Source organism: Pongo abelii, chromosome 3 (genome assembly GCF_028885655.2).
Source record: "Pongo abelii isolate AG06213 chromosome 3, NHGRI_mPonAbe1-v2.0_pri, whole genome shotgun sequence".
NCBI lineage: Eukaryota > Metazoa > Chordata > Mammalia > Primates > Hominidae > Pongo > Pongo abelii.
In genome coordinates this window covers 64,982,712-65,004,227 of record NC_071988.2, presented here as the reverse complement: position 1 = coordinate 65,004,227, position 21,516 = coordinate 64,982,712, and the positions used below count along the sequence as shown (strand labels likewise).

At 38.1% G+C, this 21,516-nt stretch overlaps 1 protein-coding gene across 1 annotated transcript in view; it reads right to left on the bottom strand.

Moving 5' to 3' along the window:
- CHIC2 (cysteine rich hydrophobic domain 2) overlaps nt 1–18,219 on the bottom strand; it is a 52,795-nt gene extending 34,576 nt beyond the window's left edge. Inside the window, exons 1-3 of the mRNA XM_002814789.4 lie at nt 17,579–18,219; nt 2,661–2,715; nt 2,365–2,520 (exon numbers count right to left, since the gene is read on the bottom strand). Coding sequence (XP_002814835.1) covers nt 2,365–2,520; nt 2,661–2,715; nt 17,579–17,697 — 330 coding nt within the window. The 5' untranslated portion in view covers nt 17,698–18,219. The remainder of the gene's footprint in view (nt 1–2,364; nt 2,521–2,660; nt 2,716–17,578) is intronic.
- Nucleotides 18,220–21,516: the final 3,297 nt, after the last annotated feature.

Genomic DNA, 21,516 nt, shown 5'->3' with positions numbered 1-21,516 from the left:
GCTAGCCATATGTAGAAAGCTGAAACTGGATCCCTTCCTTACACCTTATACAAAAATTAATTCAAGATGGATTAGCGACTTATGTTAAACCTAAAACCATAAAAATCCTAGAACAAAACCTAGGCAATACCATTCAGGACATAGGCAGGGGCAAGGATTTCACGTCTAAAACACCAAAAGCAATGGCAACAAAAGCCAAAATTGACAAATGGGATCTAATTAAACTAAAGAGCTTCTGCACAGCAAAAGAAACCACCATCAGAGTGAACAGGCAACCTACAGAATGGGAGAAAATTTTCGCAACCTACTCATCTGACAAAGGGCTAATATACAGAATCTACAATGAACTTCAACAAATTTACAAGAACAAACAACCCCATCAAAAAGTGGGCAAAGGATATGAACAGACACTTCTCAAAAGAAGACATTTATGCAGCCAAAAAACACATGAAAAAATGCTCATCATCACTGGCCATCAGAGAAATGCAAATCAAAACCACAATGAGATACCATCTCACAGCAGTTAGAATGGCGATCATTAAAAAGTCAGGAAACAACAGGTGCTGGAGAGGATGTGGAGAAATAGGAACACTTTTACACTGTTGGTGGGACTGTAAACCAGTTCAACCATTGTGGAAGACAGTGTGGCGATTCCTCAGGGATCTAGAACTAGAAATACCATTTGACCCAGCCATCCCATTACTGGGTATATACACAAAGGATTAGAAATCATGCTACTATAAAGACACATGCCCACGTATGTTTATCGTGGCACTATTCACAATAGCAAAGACTTGGAACCAACCCAAATGTCCAACAATGGTAGACTGGATTAAGAAAATGTGGCACATATACACCATGGAATACTATGCAGCTATAAAAAAGGATGAGTTCATGTCCTTTGTAGGGACATGGTTGAAGCTGGAAACCATCATTCTCAGCAAACTATCGCAAGGACAAAAAACCAAACACCGCATGTTCTCACTCATAGGTGGGAATTCAACAATGAGAACACATGGACACAGGAAGGGGAACATCACACACCGGGGCCTGTTGTGGGGTGGGGGGAGGGGGGAGGGATAGCATTAGGAGATATACCTAATGCTAAATGACGAGTTAATGGGTGCAGCACACCAACATGGCACATGTATACATATGTAACAAACCTGCACGTTGTGCACATGTACCCTAAAACTTAAAGTATAATAATAATAATAATAAAAAGAAACCCTGTCTCTATTTTTTTAAATGTTTTTTAAAAAATAAAAAAATTTATTAAAAAAAATTTTTTTAAAGTATCATTTTTATACATATAAATACAATTTTTAAAAATTTTAACAAAAATATAATACATTCAATCTATAATAATTTGTCATATCTCTACTAACATCTTAAAATTTTATTTGTTTGTTGAGACAGAGTTTCACTATTGTTGCCCAGGCTGGAGTGCAATGGCGCGATCTCAGCTCACTGCAACCTTCGCCTCCCAGGTTCAAGCAATTCTCCTGCCTCAGCCTCCTGACTAACTGGGATTACAGGCGCTCGCCACCACGCCTGGCTAATATTTTGTATTTTTAGTAGAGACAGGGTTTTACCATGTTCGCCAGACTGGTCTTGAACTTCTGACCTCAAGTGATCCGCCCGCCTTGGCCTCCCAAAGTGTTAAAATTGCAGGCATGAGCCATTGTGCCTGGCCAGAATTTTTTATTATAAGCAGTCAAAATAACGAGTCTTTAAAATTATTTTTTCTGATTACAGAATCACTTTGTGCTCACTACAGGAAACTTGTAAAATATAAAAAGAAGAAAAGAATGTCCCATAATCTTACCAATTAGAAACAACCATTGTAACCATTTTATTTCTTGTATGGGTACTATCTTAGAGTTAGTAAGAATACTATTAATTAATACTTATTAACCACTTCCTTTGAGCTATTCAAGTTTTCCAAACATTTTCATTTTACCTTTACAATAATCCTATTCAAGTAGTACGTGAACATTATACAGTTGTGTCAAGTAGGGTTTAAAGAGGTTAGGAAATGTGCCTAAGGTCACAGAGAAAAGTGGTAGAGCTGAAGCCAGCATCCTTGATCACTATACCACACCACCATCAATGTACAGATAGAGACAATGCCATACACTACTCCTTGCTCCTAAAATTATAAATATAATTTTTAGATGGCTATTTAATAACAGCACTTGGATACATAGTAACTTTACTGACTCACTCCTCTCCTGGATCAGATTATTTTCATATTGTATTCAGGATAGTGTGATTCATTCAATACAAAAAATAAAAACTAGATAAATGCAAGACTTGCTTGTCCGCTTCTAAATTTAAATTAAAAAATATAATTCAACTTACTCTTTTACTGAGGCAAATAACTGGCCACATACTGCAACCTAATGTGCAGCAGCAACAAAGGCAGCCACAAAGTAGCCAACGTACATTAACAGGAAGGTTCTTCTTAAGACAACTGTTAACTCTGTTGATGCTGGCTTTAAATTCTTCAGGAGCTACCTAAAGAAAAATTTTAAGAAATAATAACAATACAATATTAATGTCAAAAAACATGACTCATGAGCATACTTTTTTCTAATTTTCTCCGAAAAAAACTTTCATTTTGAGGCATACAAGTAGTACATAAATGAGCCACTCACTTTTCCAGTCAATGAAGAAGGGAATTCTGATTCAAATTTGTTGCTCAGTCCAAATCTATTTAAAAAAATAAGAAGAATATGTTATTACATGTTATTGTTGTCAAACATGTAGACCATTTAATTTAAAGGTCAAGTCAATAGAAAGAATTTTCACATATGGAGGAAGTTTGAGACATAAAATGGAAGTTTGAGATAAAATAACTGTAACAAGCAATTTATGAAATGTAACAAGCAATTATTTTAGCAGTTAAATGGAAACTTTTGCATAATGATAAGGGGCTGAACGTTAATTAACTAGCAGTATGTAAACAAAAATATAAATGGTTCATTTAATTTGAGCTACCAACTTTATATCTTAAAAAGTAACTACAAAGCATATTATTTTAATGGGTGGGATAGCAATTTTTTCCAGCTTTTAACGTTATTGGTGGAAACAAACAATAGCTGTGAATTTTAGCAGGTGTCCTACACAAGCAATAAGATGAGGAGAAGGAAAAATGCAGGAAAAACAGTGAGGAGGGGAAGAATAAGGAAAAAGGGAGAGAAAAAATTAAAAAGTAGGAATGGACAAAGTGCTACCAAGAACTGTCTTAGGTTCAACACCTATTTGTCAGTGCATTAGATGGTATGAAAGAAAATGTAGACGTGTACTATACCTAGATCTATTCCTATTACCTAAAAGACCTTTTCTTGAATCATGGTTAAAATATTCCATGGCTTTAGAACTGATAAAAGATTTAAACTATTTTCAAAGAATGGTAAATATAACAAGAAGATAAAAGACATAATAAAAACAACCTATTTTGCTTTTATCTATTACAAGTCTACCAGTACTTGGAGAACAGAGAATCCATTCAAATCACAACTACTGAGTACATTCCATGCAACACTTCAGTACAGGCTTTCATGGCTTTTACAGCTTCCTTTGTTTCCTTAAGAAATCACACACGAGACCACTTTTACTTTTATATAATTTTAGATAATTTTGAAAGTTCATGTAATACACTGTAAAGTTTTGAAGGGGGGACTCCAACTTTACACCTAAATCTAAATGGAATCTTGAAACAGGCTTGTTTTACTCATATTCCACATACATCCATTTCACTATCTCTACATTCCTCCAGTCTATAGTCATAACTCAGTGCAAACCATTCCAATCTGTTATCCTGTTTTCAAGTTTATCTTTCCTGATAGACCTTTTCCATTCCAAACTCCTTCAACATTCTCCTCTGAAACTCTCAATCTGTTGATCTGCAGCTATCAGGATACCTCCTTATATCTTATCTTAAAAAACAAAACAAACCTTAAATACATACAGTTATGTGCCATATAACAATGTTTCAGTCAGGACATACTAGAAGGTGGTCCCACAAGATTTTAATACTGTATTTTTACTGTACCTTTTCTATGTTTAGATACACAAAAACTTACCACTGTGTTATAACTGCCCACAATACACAGTACAGTAACATACTGTACAGGTTTGTAGCCTAAGGGCTATGGGCTATACCATATAGCCTAGATGTGTAGTAGGTTACACCATTTAAGTTTGTATACACGCACTCTGTGATGTCTGCACAATGATGAAATTGCCTACTGACCCATTTATCAGAATAGTCCCCATAGTTAAGCACCACATACTTGTATATATCTTCACTTTAACCACAAACCCTGTTGAAATGCCACTCTTTCCTTAGAAATTCTCAACTACAGTTCACTCCTGACCTTATCTATTCTAAAGAACTTTACCTCCTGCACCTCCATCTAATTCAGCAACCTACTCACTGTGATATATTCTGCATATTGTCATCACTTGGGACTGTATCATCTCTGAAATTCTGAACTGTAAAATTTTTCTCTTACCACTGCCACCAATCATTTCATTTCTCCCATCCTTACTAAATTTGTTTTTTGGCCTCTGGTTGTAATTTATTGCTTCCCACCCCTCCATAGCTCCCTATGACTCCATTTCCTTCCTTATTTGCCAGAACTACATAGTCAATCATTTTGAACATACTCCAACAAACACCTTTAATCATCTCTACAGTGTCCCTTGCCAACCCAGGTTCAATTAAATTGTTTACTTTCTTCACACTGCCTGGAGCTACTGGAGAAAAATCACATTTATAAATGTATCACCATTAATAAATATACATATGACATACATATCTTATTTCTAACCTCATGAGTATTATTATAACAATCTTTATTCATCCCCAGTAAGTTCCCTTTTCCATGCTCCGTAGTTGTTGTGCCTGTCTTTAGGTACTCCACTTTATCCTCACAACTAACATTTTTTTGCAAATAACCACAGTTGTCAACTCTGAGAGAAAAAAATGTCATGGAATATAAACTGCTTTACCTTCCCTCCCTTTTATTTTTGGATTTACTTATATATCTTCAGTATTTTTACCATCTCTCAATGAAGGAAAGCTTCCAAAAACTAACCATTTACTTCTGGGTGCCTCTCCTCCAGTCTCCTCTGCAATTCACTGTATTTCTACCTCGCTTCAGGCTCCTTAAACATAGCCTACAAACCCGAATTAGTCTATCCACCTGAGGATGTGAATCCTTATTTCTTCTTCTCTCTCAATGTCTGATGGCATCTATTTCTTTCCTTCCTCAACTAATGTTTTGAAAGACTCCTTTACATTAACTATCTTTACGTTACCTCCCATTCATTATTCAAACTACCACAATCCAGGCTTTCCTACACACTTCTTCACTAATAAGACTGTTCTCATCAGAGTAGTTGAAAACAACTTTTTTCAGCAAGTCTTCTTTCATATAGCATGCTTTCTCCTGGCAAAGAGCTTGAATGTCAGAATTTCTTATTTGGCACAGGCCACAGCAAATATCTCCTTTGCTCTGTTTTTCATCCCTGCCAAAACCTTCTTTTTTTTTAATCCCAATCTAGACCAACCAAAACAATAGTAGCAGGTAGAATTTTAGCAAGACCATCTTATTTTATTAAATGGATAAGAAAAGTCACACTTCTTGTTTGATAATATAACTGTAAAATATCACCTCTAATGATTTATTTTTGACATAAACCACTTAATTTTGACAATACCTTAGTTCTGGCTTCTTTTTTAAGTTCAGCAGGTGGCAGAGATTGTTAGAATGAAAATGGCATATATATTTTGTTTTCAATTGACAGCATTATAAATGTACCTACAAGTTTACATAAAAGTTTTCATATATGGTAAAAATAATTTCCTTTATTCTAAGACAAAGTACAATTGGCTCAGCACAGTATTAGAAAGGCCAAGTTTCATCCCATAAAATAATAATTTGATGTACTTGAAAGAAGAGCAATGATTCCTGCATTGAGTAGGAAGCTGAACCCCCTTCAGACTCTAATAACCAAATGTTCTACTAATCCAAAAAGCTAGATGTAGCACTTGGATAATTTTTAAAAATATGATTTAAAGTAGGTGGCATCTTAATTCAGTTATCTACAAGACTAATTAAATTTAAAAAAATATTTTACGTTGGCAAGAAGGTCAAGATGGAAAAATATCACACACTGTCAATGGAACTATAAATTGTTATAACCATTTCAGACTAATTTGGCATTGAAAATATTTATACCTTTGTCATACTGTTTTCTCTTTAGAAATATAATATTACCTAAAAAATAACTTGAAATGTGGATTAAATTTATGCATAAACAAGTTCATTGAATCTTTATTCACAAATATAAATATGTATCTATTTATAACATTTTAGGAATGGTCAAGAAAATTATCTTATCTCAATATAACAGAATATTAAACAACCATTAAAAATGAAATTTGCAAACTAAAAACATGGAAATACCATTGAACATAAACTTATTTCCCTTCCCTCCCTTTCATTTTTAGATTTATTTATGTATCTTCACTATTTTTACCATCTTTCTCAATGGAGGAAAATGTTGAAGAAGAAAATTCAATATACCATGATATTAACTGAAAAGAACAAAAATCTTGCAAGTTGATAGAATTTTCAGGAGTGCCATCTGGTAGTATGTAAAACGGGTCTTAAAAAATATTCCTACCCTGGCTGGGTGTGGTGGCTCACACTTGTGACCCCAGCACTCTGGGAGGCCGAGGCAGGTGGATCACCTGAGGTCAGGAGTTCGAGACCAACCTGGCCAACATGGTGAAACCCCGTCACTACTAAAAATGCAAAAATAGCTGGATGTGGCAGTGGGCACCTGCAATCTCAGCTACTCAGGAGGCTGAGGTAGGAGAATTGCTGGAACCCGGAGGCAGAGGTTGCAGTGAGCCGAGATTGCATCACTGCACTCCAGCCCGGGCCGACAACAGTGAGACTCAGTCTCAAAAAAAAAAAAAAAAAAAAATTCCTACCCTTTGACCCAGTAATTCTACTTCCAGAAATGTATCAAGAGAAAATAGCTGCAGTGGCACAGATATGTTAATGAATAATCAAGTATTCTGTAGTGTTATTTTAGGGAGGAGGTATTAAAGACATTTTGTGTCATTTGTTGTTTTTTTAAATAAGAGCTATTTTTCAGTAATGTATAGTTACTGCTAACTAAATAATTGACGAGTATTTTATTTTGTTTTTTTGAGACAGAGTCTCGCTTTGTTGCTCAGGCTGGAGTGCAGTGGCGTGATCTCATCTCACTGTAACCTCTGCCTCCCGGGTTCAAGCAATTCTCATGCCTCAGCATCCCAAGTACCTGGGATTACAGGCGCTCGCCACCATGCTGGGCTAATTTTTGTATTTTTAGTAGAGACGGGATTTCACCACGTTGGCCAGGCTGGTCGCGAACACCTGACAAGTGATCCGCCCACCTTGGCCTCCCAAAGTATTGGGATTACAGGCGTGAGCCACTACACCTGGCAGACAAATATTTTATAATGTACAATACCACCCTAATTTTGTTTTCTTATTTGAATATTTTATTTGGTATTAACTAGGTATTTTAAGATAAGTAAAGGAAATTTAGGTTCACTAATCAATAGTTTTCTTGAATGCATTTCAATGTTTTCCATAGTTCAAGTCCATCTAATCCTCTGTCCTTCTTACTTCAGTTTTAACTTCTTCTGTGTTCCTTGTATCTCCTCATATTAACAATGTCTCTTGGCATTCACTACTGAACTATCATTTTAAATTAAGACATGTTTTGAACTCATAATGAATTTTGCTTTTTAAATGCAGAAATGCAAGAATCCACTGCTTCAACTTGTTTTGCCCTTAATCAAAAATGTATGTTCAATGTGTCTTTTCTTCTGAGTTACAGTGATATTTTTAACAGTTAAATTTTTAAAACAGAAATATCTTATAATTAAATTAATTATAATACAACAATCTGAAAAGATGCTACACAGCTCAAAACCATGTATACTAGAGAGAGTAGTCTGTTACTCCGCATGCCTAACTAGGAACTCCCTATACTTTGGCTAATTAGATCACAAGTGGGCATCTGTTTTAAGAACAGCTAATCCCTGGGCTGGGTAGCAGCACATGGAATGGCAAGGCCAAACAGTCCTGCCTAACTTAGATAACATTAACTAACTCAATCAGCTCTCTCTTGAGGTATCTGAACATAAGACAAAGAGATGGTAACATGCAGAGCTGACAGAGAGAGGGCTTAAACTGAAGTCAAGATGTAGTAAAGCCATCGATAATTAGAAGTCAAAATAAACTGAAGCCAATAGTAAGCAAAAACTGAGATCAGCAGACAAGTAATGATGGGCCAGATCAGGAGGGTCTTGTAGAACATTAGAAGGACTCTGAAGGAGATGGGGAACCTTTGAGGGGCCTGATACAGAGAAAAGACTTGAACTGACTTATGTTTTAAAAGGATCACTATAGCAGATGTACCAAAATGATTGTATAAGAGGAGAGGCAAAGGTGGAAAGGTGGAGATGGGGAAGAAAAAAATATATATATATTTTTTATAATTTAGATGGATTCTTGCTATGTTGCCCAGGGTAGTCTCAAACTCCTGGGCTCAAGTGATCTTTCTGCCTCAGCCTCCCGTGTAGCTGGGATTATAGGTACATGCCACCATGCCTGACTTAAGAAATACATTAAGCGTAAGGCAGAAGGGAGACTGGCAATTCACTCCAGCCGTGTAGGTGGCAAAATAGGGCCAAATTTTGAAGACAGAGCCAAGATGTCAAGACAGAATGGATGCAGTGAAAGAGAAAGAGGAAAATCAAGAATACATCAAAAAGTTTTTGATCTAAACAAACAGGGTCCTCGATTTGCCATCAACTGAGAATGGAAGACTGCTGTTGAAGCTGATTTGGGGTGTAGATTATGAATTCCGTTTTGGATATTCTGGATTCTGAGACATTCAACCTGTACAAATCTATAGATACAGAGAATTTTTATGTTCCTACAGATATGACAAGACCTATGAGCATATGAACTAGAAATTTCAAACTGAACACACTGGTTATGCAGATGGCACATGAAGAGAGTGCTTATTTCCTAATGTTGAACTTTGAGCTCAATGAACTCAAATTTTTAGCTAGTTTTGGAGATAAAGTCATAACTATGGAAAAAAATTAACAGGCTTTGATGCATATAAATCATGCTTTAAGTTTATCTGGTTGATTCACCATATGTCTGAATATCAATGTAGCTCAAGGAGGATGGGATCTAACTGAAAGTATACTCTATTTATACAAAAGATACAGAAATCCTGGAGTTGGAGACGTATATTTGGGTTTCAGAATAATTCTAAAAATTTTAACTCTGTAACCACATTCTGAAAAATATTTGAGTTCATCTGGTTTTATGAAAGTTTAATCTCATTCAGGAAACTAGTGAAAGCAAAGACTTCTCTAAAGCATGTGTTAAATTTACTCTATCATAAACCTCACCATTATACATAGTCTTATAATAATCTAGCATTAGCATTTTATCAATTTTTAATTATTAAGGTTATAATTTCCATTATTAACAGATTAAATATGTTGTTAAGCAGTGAAAGTTATATAAGTGTATACCGATGAAAATGCACAGTATAACTAACTTCTGGTGATATAGGGATGCAGCTGATCTAACTTAGCAACTTTTAAATTTTCTGTACTAAAGAAAAAACATTTTTGTATATCTGATTTATACATATTTTAGAATATTCTTCATACTTCTATAAATCTTAAGAGCAAAATAATGATGCTAAATTATGTTAATTTAAGCAAAATATATGGTTGAATTGATTTACAATATAGACTAACAAAAATATTCATTTCAAGTAACATTTATAATTGAGTAGTTTAGAAAAGACCAAGAAAGGAGACTGGGTACATAGGAACTCCACCACTGAACTAACCAATGCCCACGTTATGTCTACAATGCAAGATCAAACAGAACAAAACAAGAAGCTCTTGCAGGAAGCTCACTATATATAGTACATTCACTTTTTTTATCAATCAAAATAACAAAGTTAGGTTACCTTCAAGTCCAACCAACTCTATCCTAAGTAGACAGTGGGAGAGAAAAAAAGCTTAAGAACAAAAAAATTATTCTTCAGGGACACTGTGAGAACATTTCAGCTCCTACGGATGCAACTGAGTTTTAAATGTAAGATATAAAAAACACAATTTTTTCCTCAAATCTAATGAATCATGTACTGAGGGCTGTCACATACCACACACCTTATAGCTAAAGGATATCACGTTTACGAGGGTTCCCACTTCAAAATCTATGATCTTGTGGGAAAGACGCTCTACTTCTGGCATGTGCTGTTCTCTTGGCATACTAGCTGCCCCAGCAGCAGAACAGAAAGTGCTTGTATGCCATCAAAATCACTCCCAGCGAACAGTAAGGGTAGCCAGTTATTTAACCTCAGCCTACACAAAGCTAAAATTAAAAAATAAACAGACCAAAACAAACATAACAACTGAGGAATTAGACAGCAAAAGTGGCCACTGCTATGTATTTCCATACCTCATAGGAAAAGCTGTGAAATTTGATGGTTTATACACAGAACTGTAATAACTCCTTTAATCTAGAAATCAACACCCTAGCTGGGGCCACCATCACGTCTTATGGAGGCTGCTTCAATAACCTTCTAAATTTCATCCTAATCCCTTTACAATCCTCGCTGACCCCTACTGAACTCTCCAACCTCATTTCAAGACATTATCCCCTTTGTTCACTATATTCTAGCCATAATATAGAGGTATCCTTTCAGTTCCTCAGGCAAGTCAATTTTGTTTTGGCTTGGAGTCTTGGAACCTGCTGTTCTCCAGATTCAGGGGCTCTTGACAGGACTCTCATCCTTCCTAAATGTTAGCTTCCTCAGAGAGGTTCTTCCTAATCACATTATTTTCAATCACAGGATCTTATCCATTTCCTTCACTGCAATTTTATCAGATAAAATTTGTCTATTAGCTGTAAACTCCATGAGGGCAGAAACTATGTGTGTTTCATTTTGGGTTTCATTATATACCCAGAGCTTTGTGCAATACCTGGCAGAAAAATGGGCATTTAACAAATACTCATTAAATTACTTATCAGGAAACCTCAACAAGACAGCTGATAATCGAAGATTAAGCAAAAAATACTCTGAGAAAACAAAATAAATATTGTAAAACCCAAGTACTGAAACCCAAGCATCAAAACCCACGCATCTACATTCAACAATCAGAATGAACTTCTCTTACTTTATATGCAGTTCTAATAAGGCTGGTTGGTTGTTTTGCTTCCAAGAACAGCTGACCAATTACAAAGACAGAAGAAAGCAAACCAAAAAGAACAGCCCACATATGAAATTTAAATGAAAGTGCCATTTAGAGAAGGTTCTCAAACTCCAACATACCTCAGGGCCACTAAGGCATCACTGTGTATCAATCTGATAGCCGCTTTTGATTAAATGATTCCTCTAGTCAATTAGATAATTCTGATCTATGCTCAGAATCTTGTTTTAAAGCAGAAAAGCATACATCACATTTTAGACTGACTTCCCACAAAATGGTAAAGAGTAACCAAAAAATGTGCATGCAGGGTTAAACATCAAAATATGTCATAAATGATAATTCATTGAATGCCTATTAATTAGATAAATTCTCTCACACGTAACCTCTAAGGTGGATATTATCTCTTTCGCAGATGAAAATACTGAAGTTCGCAAAGGTTAATTTACTTATGGTTACTGTTAGGAAGTGACTGAGAATTGAAACCAATTTGCCTGATATCAAAGACCACACTTTTTCCACAGTACCATCTATTACTTTCCAAATATGTCTGATAGAATCACATAACACTCTTACCAAAAATAAAAATCCCTAGACTCTTCCCTTCCAGACCCAATATTCTGATTGGGTCAAAAGTCACATACACACACACACACACACACAATCTTACACAGAAGATACTAGAAGGATACTTAAGAGCATCTGTTGCTACATGTTATATTTAAAGCTTAATTTTATTAAGAATAAAATCTAAATAGCTTTATAGCAGATTAGAAACCTAAGCCAGACATAGCTATTAGAGATTTGAAAGATTTCTTTCTGAGTATACAGCTGGCCTAATATCCTGGGCCTTTAACCTGTTGACAGTATAAACTCCAGCTGGAATTCCGCTTTAGAGTAATATTATTTATTTAAATTATTTAGAATAGTATTTGATTATTTAGTATCATAATAATTACATATAATTTACTTTTCACCATTTAATCCCTCTTTTCCACTTAGCTAGTCATATAAAATTTTAAGTACTAATCAATTTCATATCCCTTGGTAGGCAAAAATCCAACACGGAACTCTTTGGACCAAATGTCATATGAATTCTCAAATTCAAATACAGTAAAAACTTTGAAACCTCAGTTAATTACCATATTTCTCATTTCTTCAAGAAAATCTATGCATTAAGAAATTTTAGTAGTTGGTCCAAATAAAATGCATAGAAGTTTTTCTTCACATTACCAAAGATATGTATTATATCAAATTACCAAATTATAATAAAATTAATTTCCTCTCAAACTATATGGAATAAGAAAAATCTCTGGGAAGCCACGCATGGTGGTTTATACATACAATCCCAGCATTTGGGAGGGCTGAGGCAGGAGGAACACTTGAAGCCAGGAGTTCAAAACCAGCCTGGGCAACACAGTGAAGCCCCATCTCTACAAAAACCAAAAAAATAATTTAAAAAAAAATTAGCTTGGCATAGCAGCATGTACCTGTAGTTCTAGCTACTTGGGAGACTGAGAAAGGAGGATCACTAGAGCCAGGAGGTCAAGGCCACAGTAGGCTGTGATCAGGCCACTGCCCACCAGCTTAGGTGACAGGGAAAGATTGTCTCTAAAAAAAGAAAACAAAAATCTCTGGAGAAAAAAAAAAAAGAGTTATAAAAAAAAATCTACCTTAATTTGATAATTTCCTCACAATTACCAGATTTCATTTTTTAAAACAGAGGAGCTATTTATCTTTTCAATGTGATAAGTATTCTATTACAGAACCTTGTTTGCCTTTGTTAGGAGGTGCAGAGAAGAAAACAGTGATTCATTTGGCAATTCTGACAAAATCCAAAGACGTATACAATTACTTCATTCATTTAGAAAATATTGTAGGAACTATAATATTTTGGACACTATATTAAATAGTAAAGAAAAATCAATAAACACGACCTCTGCCCTCAAGAACTTATAGCCTGTGGAGATACATCAATGAAGCCTTCAAAAATTTCAAAACAGAAAGCTTAATCTTTAGAAATAAATAGAATATGTCTTAAATATTATGCTCGGGAGAAAGAAGTAGGAATTATAAAGGTTAACAAAATTGTTTCATTGAAACGATTCTGTAATTTGGCAACTCACATTCAGGTCTCTTACTGCTAACCACAGCATCTAGCAGCAGTCCTGAAATACTGACACATTTCAAGACAATTTTTTACTAACTCTACCATTTGAAAGATCAATAAACACGAAGGTGTTCTTGTGATGTCTCTTATTCAAAAATCATATTTCATCCCAATGTAGTTCCCAAACATTTTCAAGTCACATTTCTAAATCTTTAATCTTCCATAACATATCTGGAATGAAAACAAGCAAAAAGTGGTTTCCGACAGCCATTGATAAAAACTGGTGTTGAAGGATAAGGAATTCTTTGTGGAGATGGTAAGATTACACCTCAGAAGAGAGTACATGAAGACATGGTAAAATTACAAGAGAATAACATTAGAAACAAACCTCAGCAAAATAATTTGGCTCTATGACAGGGCTTGAGTTAGAAGTCAAAGATTATACATACTCTAGGAAAGCCCCAAGTTTGATTCTGAAACAAGAAGGGTAGAAAGTGGAGATGGGAGCAAATAATGTCTGTTATAATGACAGATTACCTAGGAAATATTGGCCTAAAACTACTTTTAAATTCTAACTTTTAGACTGACACATCCTTTAGAGTTATCACTATGAAAAATGAAACTCTTCAATAAATGATCAACATATTTTGCAAATATATTTTGAAGCATAAGGAACTCCATAATTTTAAAATATTAACCAATCTGGTCAAGACTACCTAATAGTCTTTTTACAGTATTACTGTTTATTTTAGAAACTATTTTTCCTCATTGTCAATTATATGAGAAGTCACCACAAAAGCAAAAAGGAAAGCTACTTTTAATTGAATGGTGAGTGTAAGTATTTTAGGTTACATGTACCTAAATACTATGCAATAACAGGAATTTATCATTTATTTTCCTTCCTTCCAATACCACTTTCCTCAAAATATGCTTCTGCACAAGATTTCCCCATATTGCTACCTAGAAATCTAACAATGAAGGGAAATATTATACTTAAACAGAAGAATGTCAGAAAAGAATACTGATCATGAGAGAAGTATAAAAAATAAGTCTGATTTGGGGGTCAAGATGAAAACATTTGTATTAAAAAAAGGAAAATATTTGTATTAAAAGCCACTTTAAAGCAGACTTTAGGCAAATTAAACATGTTGCATCCTATGTCACAAAAATCTGATTATGCCTAGAGACTAACCTAGAGAATGGAAGATAACTTTCTTTCTCAAATGACCACAATGACATGCCAATCACGTCACGTGAGAATACAAGTTTCTAAAATAAACAGTAATATTGTAATACATTAAAGCAGAAAAAAAGAGCAGAAATAGTCAACTATAAAGGGCTACTCAAAAGTTACATCTGTGAAAAACATATGGATTGATCTATATCCTTCTAGACTGATCTAGACTACAGATGATTCAGTTTACATGGCCAATTACTTTCAAATTGGTAAAGGAAGACTGCTCTGATCAGCACCTAATTAAAAAAAAAAAGGTGGGGGAGGGGGTGTTAAATTTAGCCAGTCTTACTACAACTGTTCTAATAGCTCTTCCCATTTATATTTAAAGCAAGAAAAATTGAATGTGCTCAACAGTTATAGTAACACATATGCACCAATTCTAAAAACCTTTATAGGTGTTAACTGGGCTACCCACTGGCATGGTGTGCTAGTGTGCCTGGGAATTATGCATGACAGAGCCATGTTAAAAAAAAAGTTTTGTATTATTACCTATGTCGCCACAAAACAGGCTTAAGTTTTCAATGCAGAAAGATCCTTATTGTCATCAAAATACTTCAAACACAGCAATTTAAGCACATACACATGCTTAGAAATGGAAAAATAAGACTAAGGTGAATCACTGTTATGTTTGATAATGGCAGTTCTAATTTTTTAGTACTTTGTTTTACACCTGTTTCTCAAAGTGGAAAACTATATCTGAGGAGAATAATAAAAACTAGTATCTATTGAACATAGTACCACACACTGCAATAAATTCTTTTCATGTACTATCTCATTTAATCCTTAATAATCTTAAAAGGTATCAACTATAACTATCCCCATCTCAACTAAAGGTCATGAATAAACAATTTATCCAGGAAGTAGCTGAGGTAGACTTTAACCCAGAGCCTAGAACCAAGATAAATTGGAGAAGAAGGAAGTTGCTGAGGAAAATCAGAGATTTAACTCACAATGTAGAAAGGCATACTGTTTATTGATGATAGATAGTCCCTCCCTATAACCTGGAATAGTTTTCAATCTTGGCTACACATTAGAATCACCTGTGAGATTTTATTTATTTATTTATTTATTTATTATTTTAACTATCCATGCCTAGGACCCTCACTTAGTATTTGGCCTTCAACTGGCCTGGGGTGGAGCAAAGACAAGGGTCTTTTTTTAAAGACACCCAGGATTCTAATGGACAGCTAAGTTTGAAAACCACTAATAATTATTTTCTACCCTATTAACCTCTCCACGTAGCCAACTACAATCAAGTTTACTGATTATCTAGGTTCTGAGCACTTTGCCCACTATTGCATTTTCCACTTGCCCAACAAAGTGCTTAGCTTTTCTCCTCCTTAACACAGGAAACATTACAACTACAGCGGCGCCTTTTTAAATGACAAAATTCTCTAGCTTTTCTTTGACATGACGAATGTAGAAGGAGGGATAGACGACATGACAAAGTTTGGAAATCACTTCTTTAAGCATCCACATACTCCTTAGGCTTAAAACAATGCAAAAAGGTCCTAAAAGTCAAAATAAAATCAAATGGCAGGTTATGAATTCTGTGATATATGTTAAAAGTTTAATATCCATGATATTTGGTTATATTTCCTAAGCTGGTGACAACACTTAGAAAGTATTATTGTGGTGAATTAAATTCCACTGTCTTGTCATGGTGCTGTGATGGCAATTATGCAGTGTTTTTACCCTGTTAAGTCACCTGAATATAAACTAACAGGTGCTAAAGAAATTAAAGCATTACATAAGTATAGTCAAACAACAATACGGCTGGTCATACGAGAAATGCAATTATTTTGCTGACAAACTTATATGAGAAGTCTTACTGTTTCCGAAACCTAAGTTATTCACAGCACATCCCACTCACTCTTCACCAAAATATAATGAAGACTATTCCAGACATTCTCAGACTTGCTGCCTCTTTTGTTTTACTGAAAAGGTGAAGAAATACAGAGATACCTGACAAGTATGGAAGTCTGATCTATGATTTCAACAAGAGATCTAAAATGAGAGAGTATCAATATAATACATCAAGTGGTACAAAACTGTGGACTTCATAGAGAAACATTACAAAACTTCCTGCTTCCGGACAGCTCATTATTTGGTTCAAGTCTTCACATTCCTTTATTTGTCATGGTCTTTCCGAAAGCCTTTCATTCCTTATTAATATCAGACTTTTAATGTTACTAGTGGGACTTTCCAAATTAAGAAGCCCCAAGTTCGTGCCCCAAGGAGGAGCTTCAGGACTACAATCTTCCCTCAGTAACCTGAGCAGAGTGTATGTCCCTCACGTAGTTTTGTTGCTGTTGTTGTTGTTGTAAACATATTTCTTTTTGTATATCTTAAATTTGTGTTCAACTCTATATTTTTATCACGTACAAGAACTTGCATTAGTTCTGCGGAAATTAGTGGAAAAACTGGGAGACCTGTGGGTATGTGTGAAATAGACACGAAACGGAGCTTCGCTGCCAATTGTCACTGGGGTCTCACACGGCCCAGATCTGGCCTCTGAGCCATGTCACTGGGTACAAAGGCACAGACAACCACAGGACAACTGGGCGAGAAAACAAGGAGGCTCCGCGTCAATAGACGTACTTCCACCCTGAAGGGGAAGGGTGGCCCGCCGGGCAGACCCTAATGAAAACCCGTGCCTACTAGGATCGTCACATCGCCCGGGCCTGTAGGGCCTGCTAAAGGGGTGTGTGGAGGAGGAAGGACAGCGTCCGTCCCCACTTCGGAGACCCAAACAAATGAAAATAAGCCAAGTTCTCACTTCCTGGTCGCCTACTCTTCCGAAGGCCCCCGACACCAGACGGACACAGGGGAAACGGGGCTCCCGTGGAGTAACGGGGCCCACCCCAGCCCGCACCTCCCGCCCTCGCCCTCCTCCGGGCCTTACACGGTGACGTGACCGGAGCCGCGGACGACCACCGGGTCCGGCGAGTACTTGAGCAGCTGCTCCTCCAGGGCCCGCTCCTCGTCCTCCTCTTCCTCATAGATTTCGTCGAAATCCGCCATCCTGAGCCTCCGAGCTCCCCTGCCCAAAGGGCCTGACTCCCGGGGTTGGCGCCGGGGTACCGGCGGGCGAGGCGGCGGAGGCTGAGGGGAGTCGCCGCTGCCGCCGGCTCCGAGGCCGCGGAGTTCGCTGTCGGCTGTCTCGGCTCCGGCTACACAGGAGATGGGGTCTGGACCGTCGCCGCCACCGCCGGCGCCATTACCATCAGCAATAACAACAACACAATGTCAACATCCGCCCAGAGGCCGACACCTCCACAAGCACAGCCGCCGCTGCCGCCGCCGCAGCAGCAGCAACTCAGGCAACCACAGCAACAGCCCGAGCCACCCGCAGCGGGAGCAGCCGGCTACGGCATCGCGAGACTTCCCAGGCCAACGGGCGGGCGGGCGCGTGCGTGGGCGCGTGGGCGCGCGGACGGGCTGGCGGGCGGGCGGGCGCGTGCACGTGCGGCCTCGCGCGCTCCCAGGCCGCCGTCTTTCCTCGGCTTCCACCCGCCGACGGCGACCGGGGCGCGCGCTCCCGCCGGCGCGGCCCCGCCCGCCGGCTTCTGGGTGGCGGACCCTGGGGGCGGCGGCTCCGCTGACTGGAGGCCGCGACCCGCGACTCCGACAACGCAGCTCGGAGTGTCCAGTGGGACATGCAGTTCCCCAAAGTCATCTCTAACCAAAACAAACAACTGAAAAGAAAAGCCCTGGCTGGAATAGACACATTTTTGTGCGTGTCATTGCCAGTTTATCTAATAATCGCATCTCGCTTTTCCTCAGATTTTGAGTCTATGATGAGTACCAGAGTCTCTTTTTTCCCAAATTGAGGAGTCCAGCAGAGACACTGCAAACATTTGTGCCCACCACAGGATTTTCCAAGACATCTCCAAATTCAAACATCTTGTCCCTTGATCCCCTTAAGTATAATCCAATATATGAGGCCAACGATGCTGGTATTTTTTTTTTTTCTTACAAGAAATCTCACCGTAGTCATGCTATGAAAAAAAACTGATAAATTACCTGTATTCCATATTAGAAGATGCAGTTTCTTGCCCCAACTCCCCCACCAAACATAACCTGGTTTTTGTTGTTGTTTCCTTAAAATCTTAGGGAATTCCTTTCCTTTTCTTACCAGTTCCTACCACAAAAAAGACCTGAAAGGGAGGAGGAGAGGAAGAAAAGGAGGCAGGAAGGAAGAAAGGATAGAAGGAAGGACGAGAAGAATGAAAGAAGAATGGGAGAGAAAAAAAGGAAGAAGGGGAGGAAGGAAGGAAAAGGTTTAATGGAGTCTACTTAGCTGCCTAGTAACAGTTGAAGGGTCACTTTGGGTACTTGGTTTCATTAAGCATATAAACAGTACAGGGGAAGGAGTGGGCTTCTGAGAAGAGTCCTGGACAGTGAGGATACACCATGGGAGAAGAAAGGATAGTTCTACTGAGCCCAGCGCTGGTCAGGCTCTTCTCCAAGTGCAGTGTTCACGTCCAGTAGTCGGCTTTAGATGGGTCACTGTTGACGTGGAGAAAGTGCAAAGGAGGTCAATGAGGACAGTGAGAGATGCCAACCTCCTTTTGGAAACAACTGAAGGAAATGAGTGTGGTTAGCCAAGAAAAAATGAAGGAAAAATACAGTAGTTGTATCAGACTTATTGTATCCCTCCCTGGAGGGTATTTGTTCATTCAACAAATATCTACTGAACTCTAGCTATGTGGCAGGCACTGTGTGCGTGTGTGAATGAGGCACAGGCCCTGCCTTCCGGTAGCTTATCTATTGTTAAGGCAAGCAATTGTCATCTCTGCCAGGGGCTCATGAAGGAGGACACAGGGAGTGTCAGTGGGGCACACAGGAGGCAGCTTGGTCTGGTGTTTAACAATGTGTGTTCTGGAACCTGACTACCTGGCCTTGAATCTCAGCTCTGCCACTTACTGTGTAACCCTAGACAAGTCACTTAACCTCCCTGTTCAGTACCTGCCCCATTGGGATGCTCAGCAGATTCAAGGGCTTAAGATCTGTGAAGTGCCTAGAAGAGGGCCCAGCACACAATAAATACGGGGTAATAGGTGATGCTTAAGGCTCCCTAGCTTATCAACCCTATGAGGGTTACCACAGCATTATGTAATATTTTACTGCTTATAAAGCACGTGCATAATATATCATTTAATATTCCCCCAAGAACCTGTGAAGAAAGCAAAGAGGGTGTATTTATTTTCAGATATGCTATGTTTCAGAGATGTTATGATATGCTATATTTCAGAGATGCTATGTGGCTTTCTCAAGGCCGTGTGACGATTTAAGATTTAATGGTCTAATTGAGTGTACTGGTGGGCCAAGCTTTCCTGAATGTCTTTTTTTTTTTTTTTTTTTTTTTTTTTTTTTTAAGACAGAGTCTCACTCTCTCACCTAGGCTGGTGTGCAGTGGCACCATCGTAGCTCACTGCAGCCTTGAACTCCTCAGCTCAAGCGATCCTCCCTCCTCAGCCTCTGAATTTCCTTCTTGGCAGGAACCAGGAGACTAGTGGCTGCACTCAGTTAAAGGAACAGCTGCAAATGGGAAGATAAGAAAGAGAATAAGAGGAAATAAGGTCAGTATGTCCTGGCACAGCCAACACCTGGCTGTGGCTGAGAATTCACCTTTATGTAGAAACAGTGGCCAAGATAAGGGGCTAGTGCCCCAAAGTATCTAAATCATCACATAGCTGACAACTTCCCAAAGACGGAGGAAGCCACACAGAGCTCCTTAGAACTCCAGCACCTTCCAGAGTTCCTGCTTCAGAAAAGGAGCTTAATAAATGTTATCTGAATTGAGATATAGTGTTACTAGTGCTCTTTCCAGAACACTATGACTTAATTAGGCTTCAGAGGACTATGAGAACCTCACCCTTATCTTCACACTGGCTCGATGTGGGAGAAATGTTCTTATTCTAAGATCTATTCAACAGAGAGATCTTTGTGACTCCCACTGCCTGGGTATACGGTGGAGGGAGGGAATTGCCTTTTCTTTTTCTTTTTTCCTTTCTATGTGTGTGTCTGTGTGTGTGTGTGTTTTCTTCTTTTCCCTGCTCTGAAAAACCTGTCAGAGCCAGCAAAAGGGTGTGGGACCTAGGAAGAAGGCCAAAGGGGTGAGCGAACATGAGTCAAACATTTTCCTGATGAGAGTTGACATCATAATTCCAACCCTCCACCTCCGCCCCGCCAACCTTCCAAGATCCAGTTTCCTGTAAAACTCCTCCCCCAATTTCTTCCTGGAGATAAGCCGCTTTTCCAGGATCCTCTCCCTCTGTGTCCAGGTACTCCCCTGCACCCTGCTAAGTGCCCATCCCTCCATAGCCTCCTCTTCATTGGAGTTTCTCTTTACATTCTTGTCTCACATATTTTCATATCTACCTTTAGACCAAATGGCTCAAAACCAAACTGGATAATGTCAGGCCTCAGGAGTCAGCAAGACTTGTTTTTAAGGCAAATATTCCTTAGTTAATTCCTTAGACTTGAAAACTTCCCAGTTCCATTTCTACCTAGCGGAGTGGCCATTGGCAGCTTCACCTTTCTAAGCTTCCTTTTCTTCATCTTCAAATGGAAACTATGTCCTGGGGTTCTGGAGGATCAAATGAGATCGTGCATGTACTATGGACTGAATTGTGTCCCCCACCCCCAATTCATATGTTGAAGCCCTAACCCTCAATGTAACGGTGTTTGGAAATGGAGCCTTTGAGGTAATTAGGTTGAGATGAGGTCAAGAGGCTGGGGCCCTCATGATGGAATTTGTGCCCTTATAAGAAGAAATACTAGATAGTTTTCGATCTCTCTGTGCCATGGGGATACAGCAAGAAGACAGTCATCTGC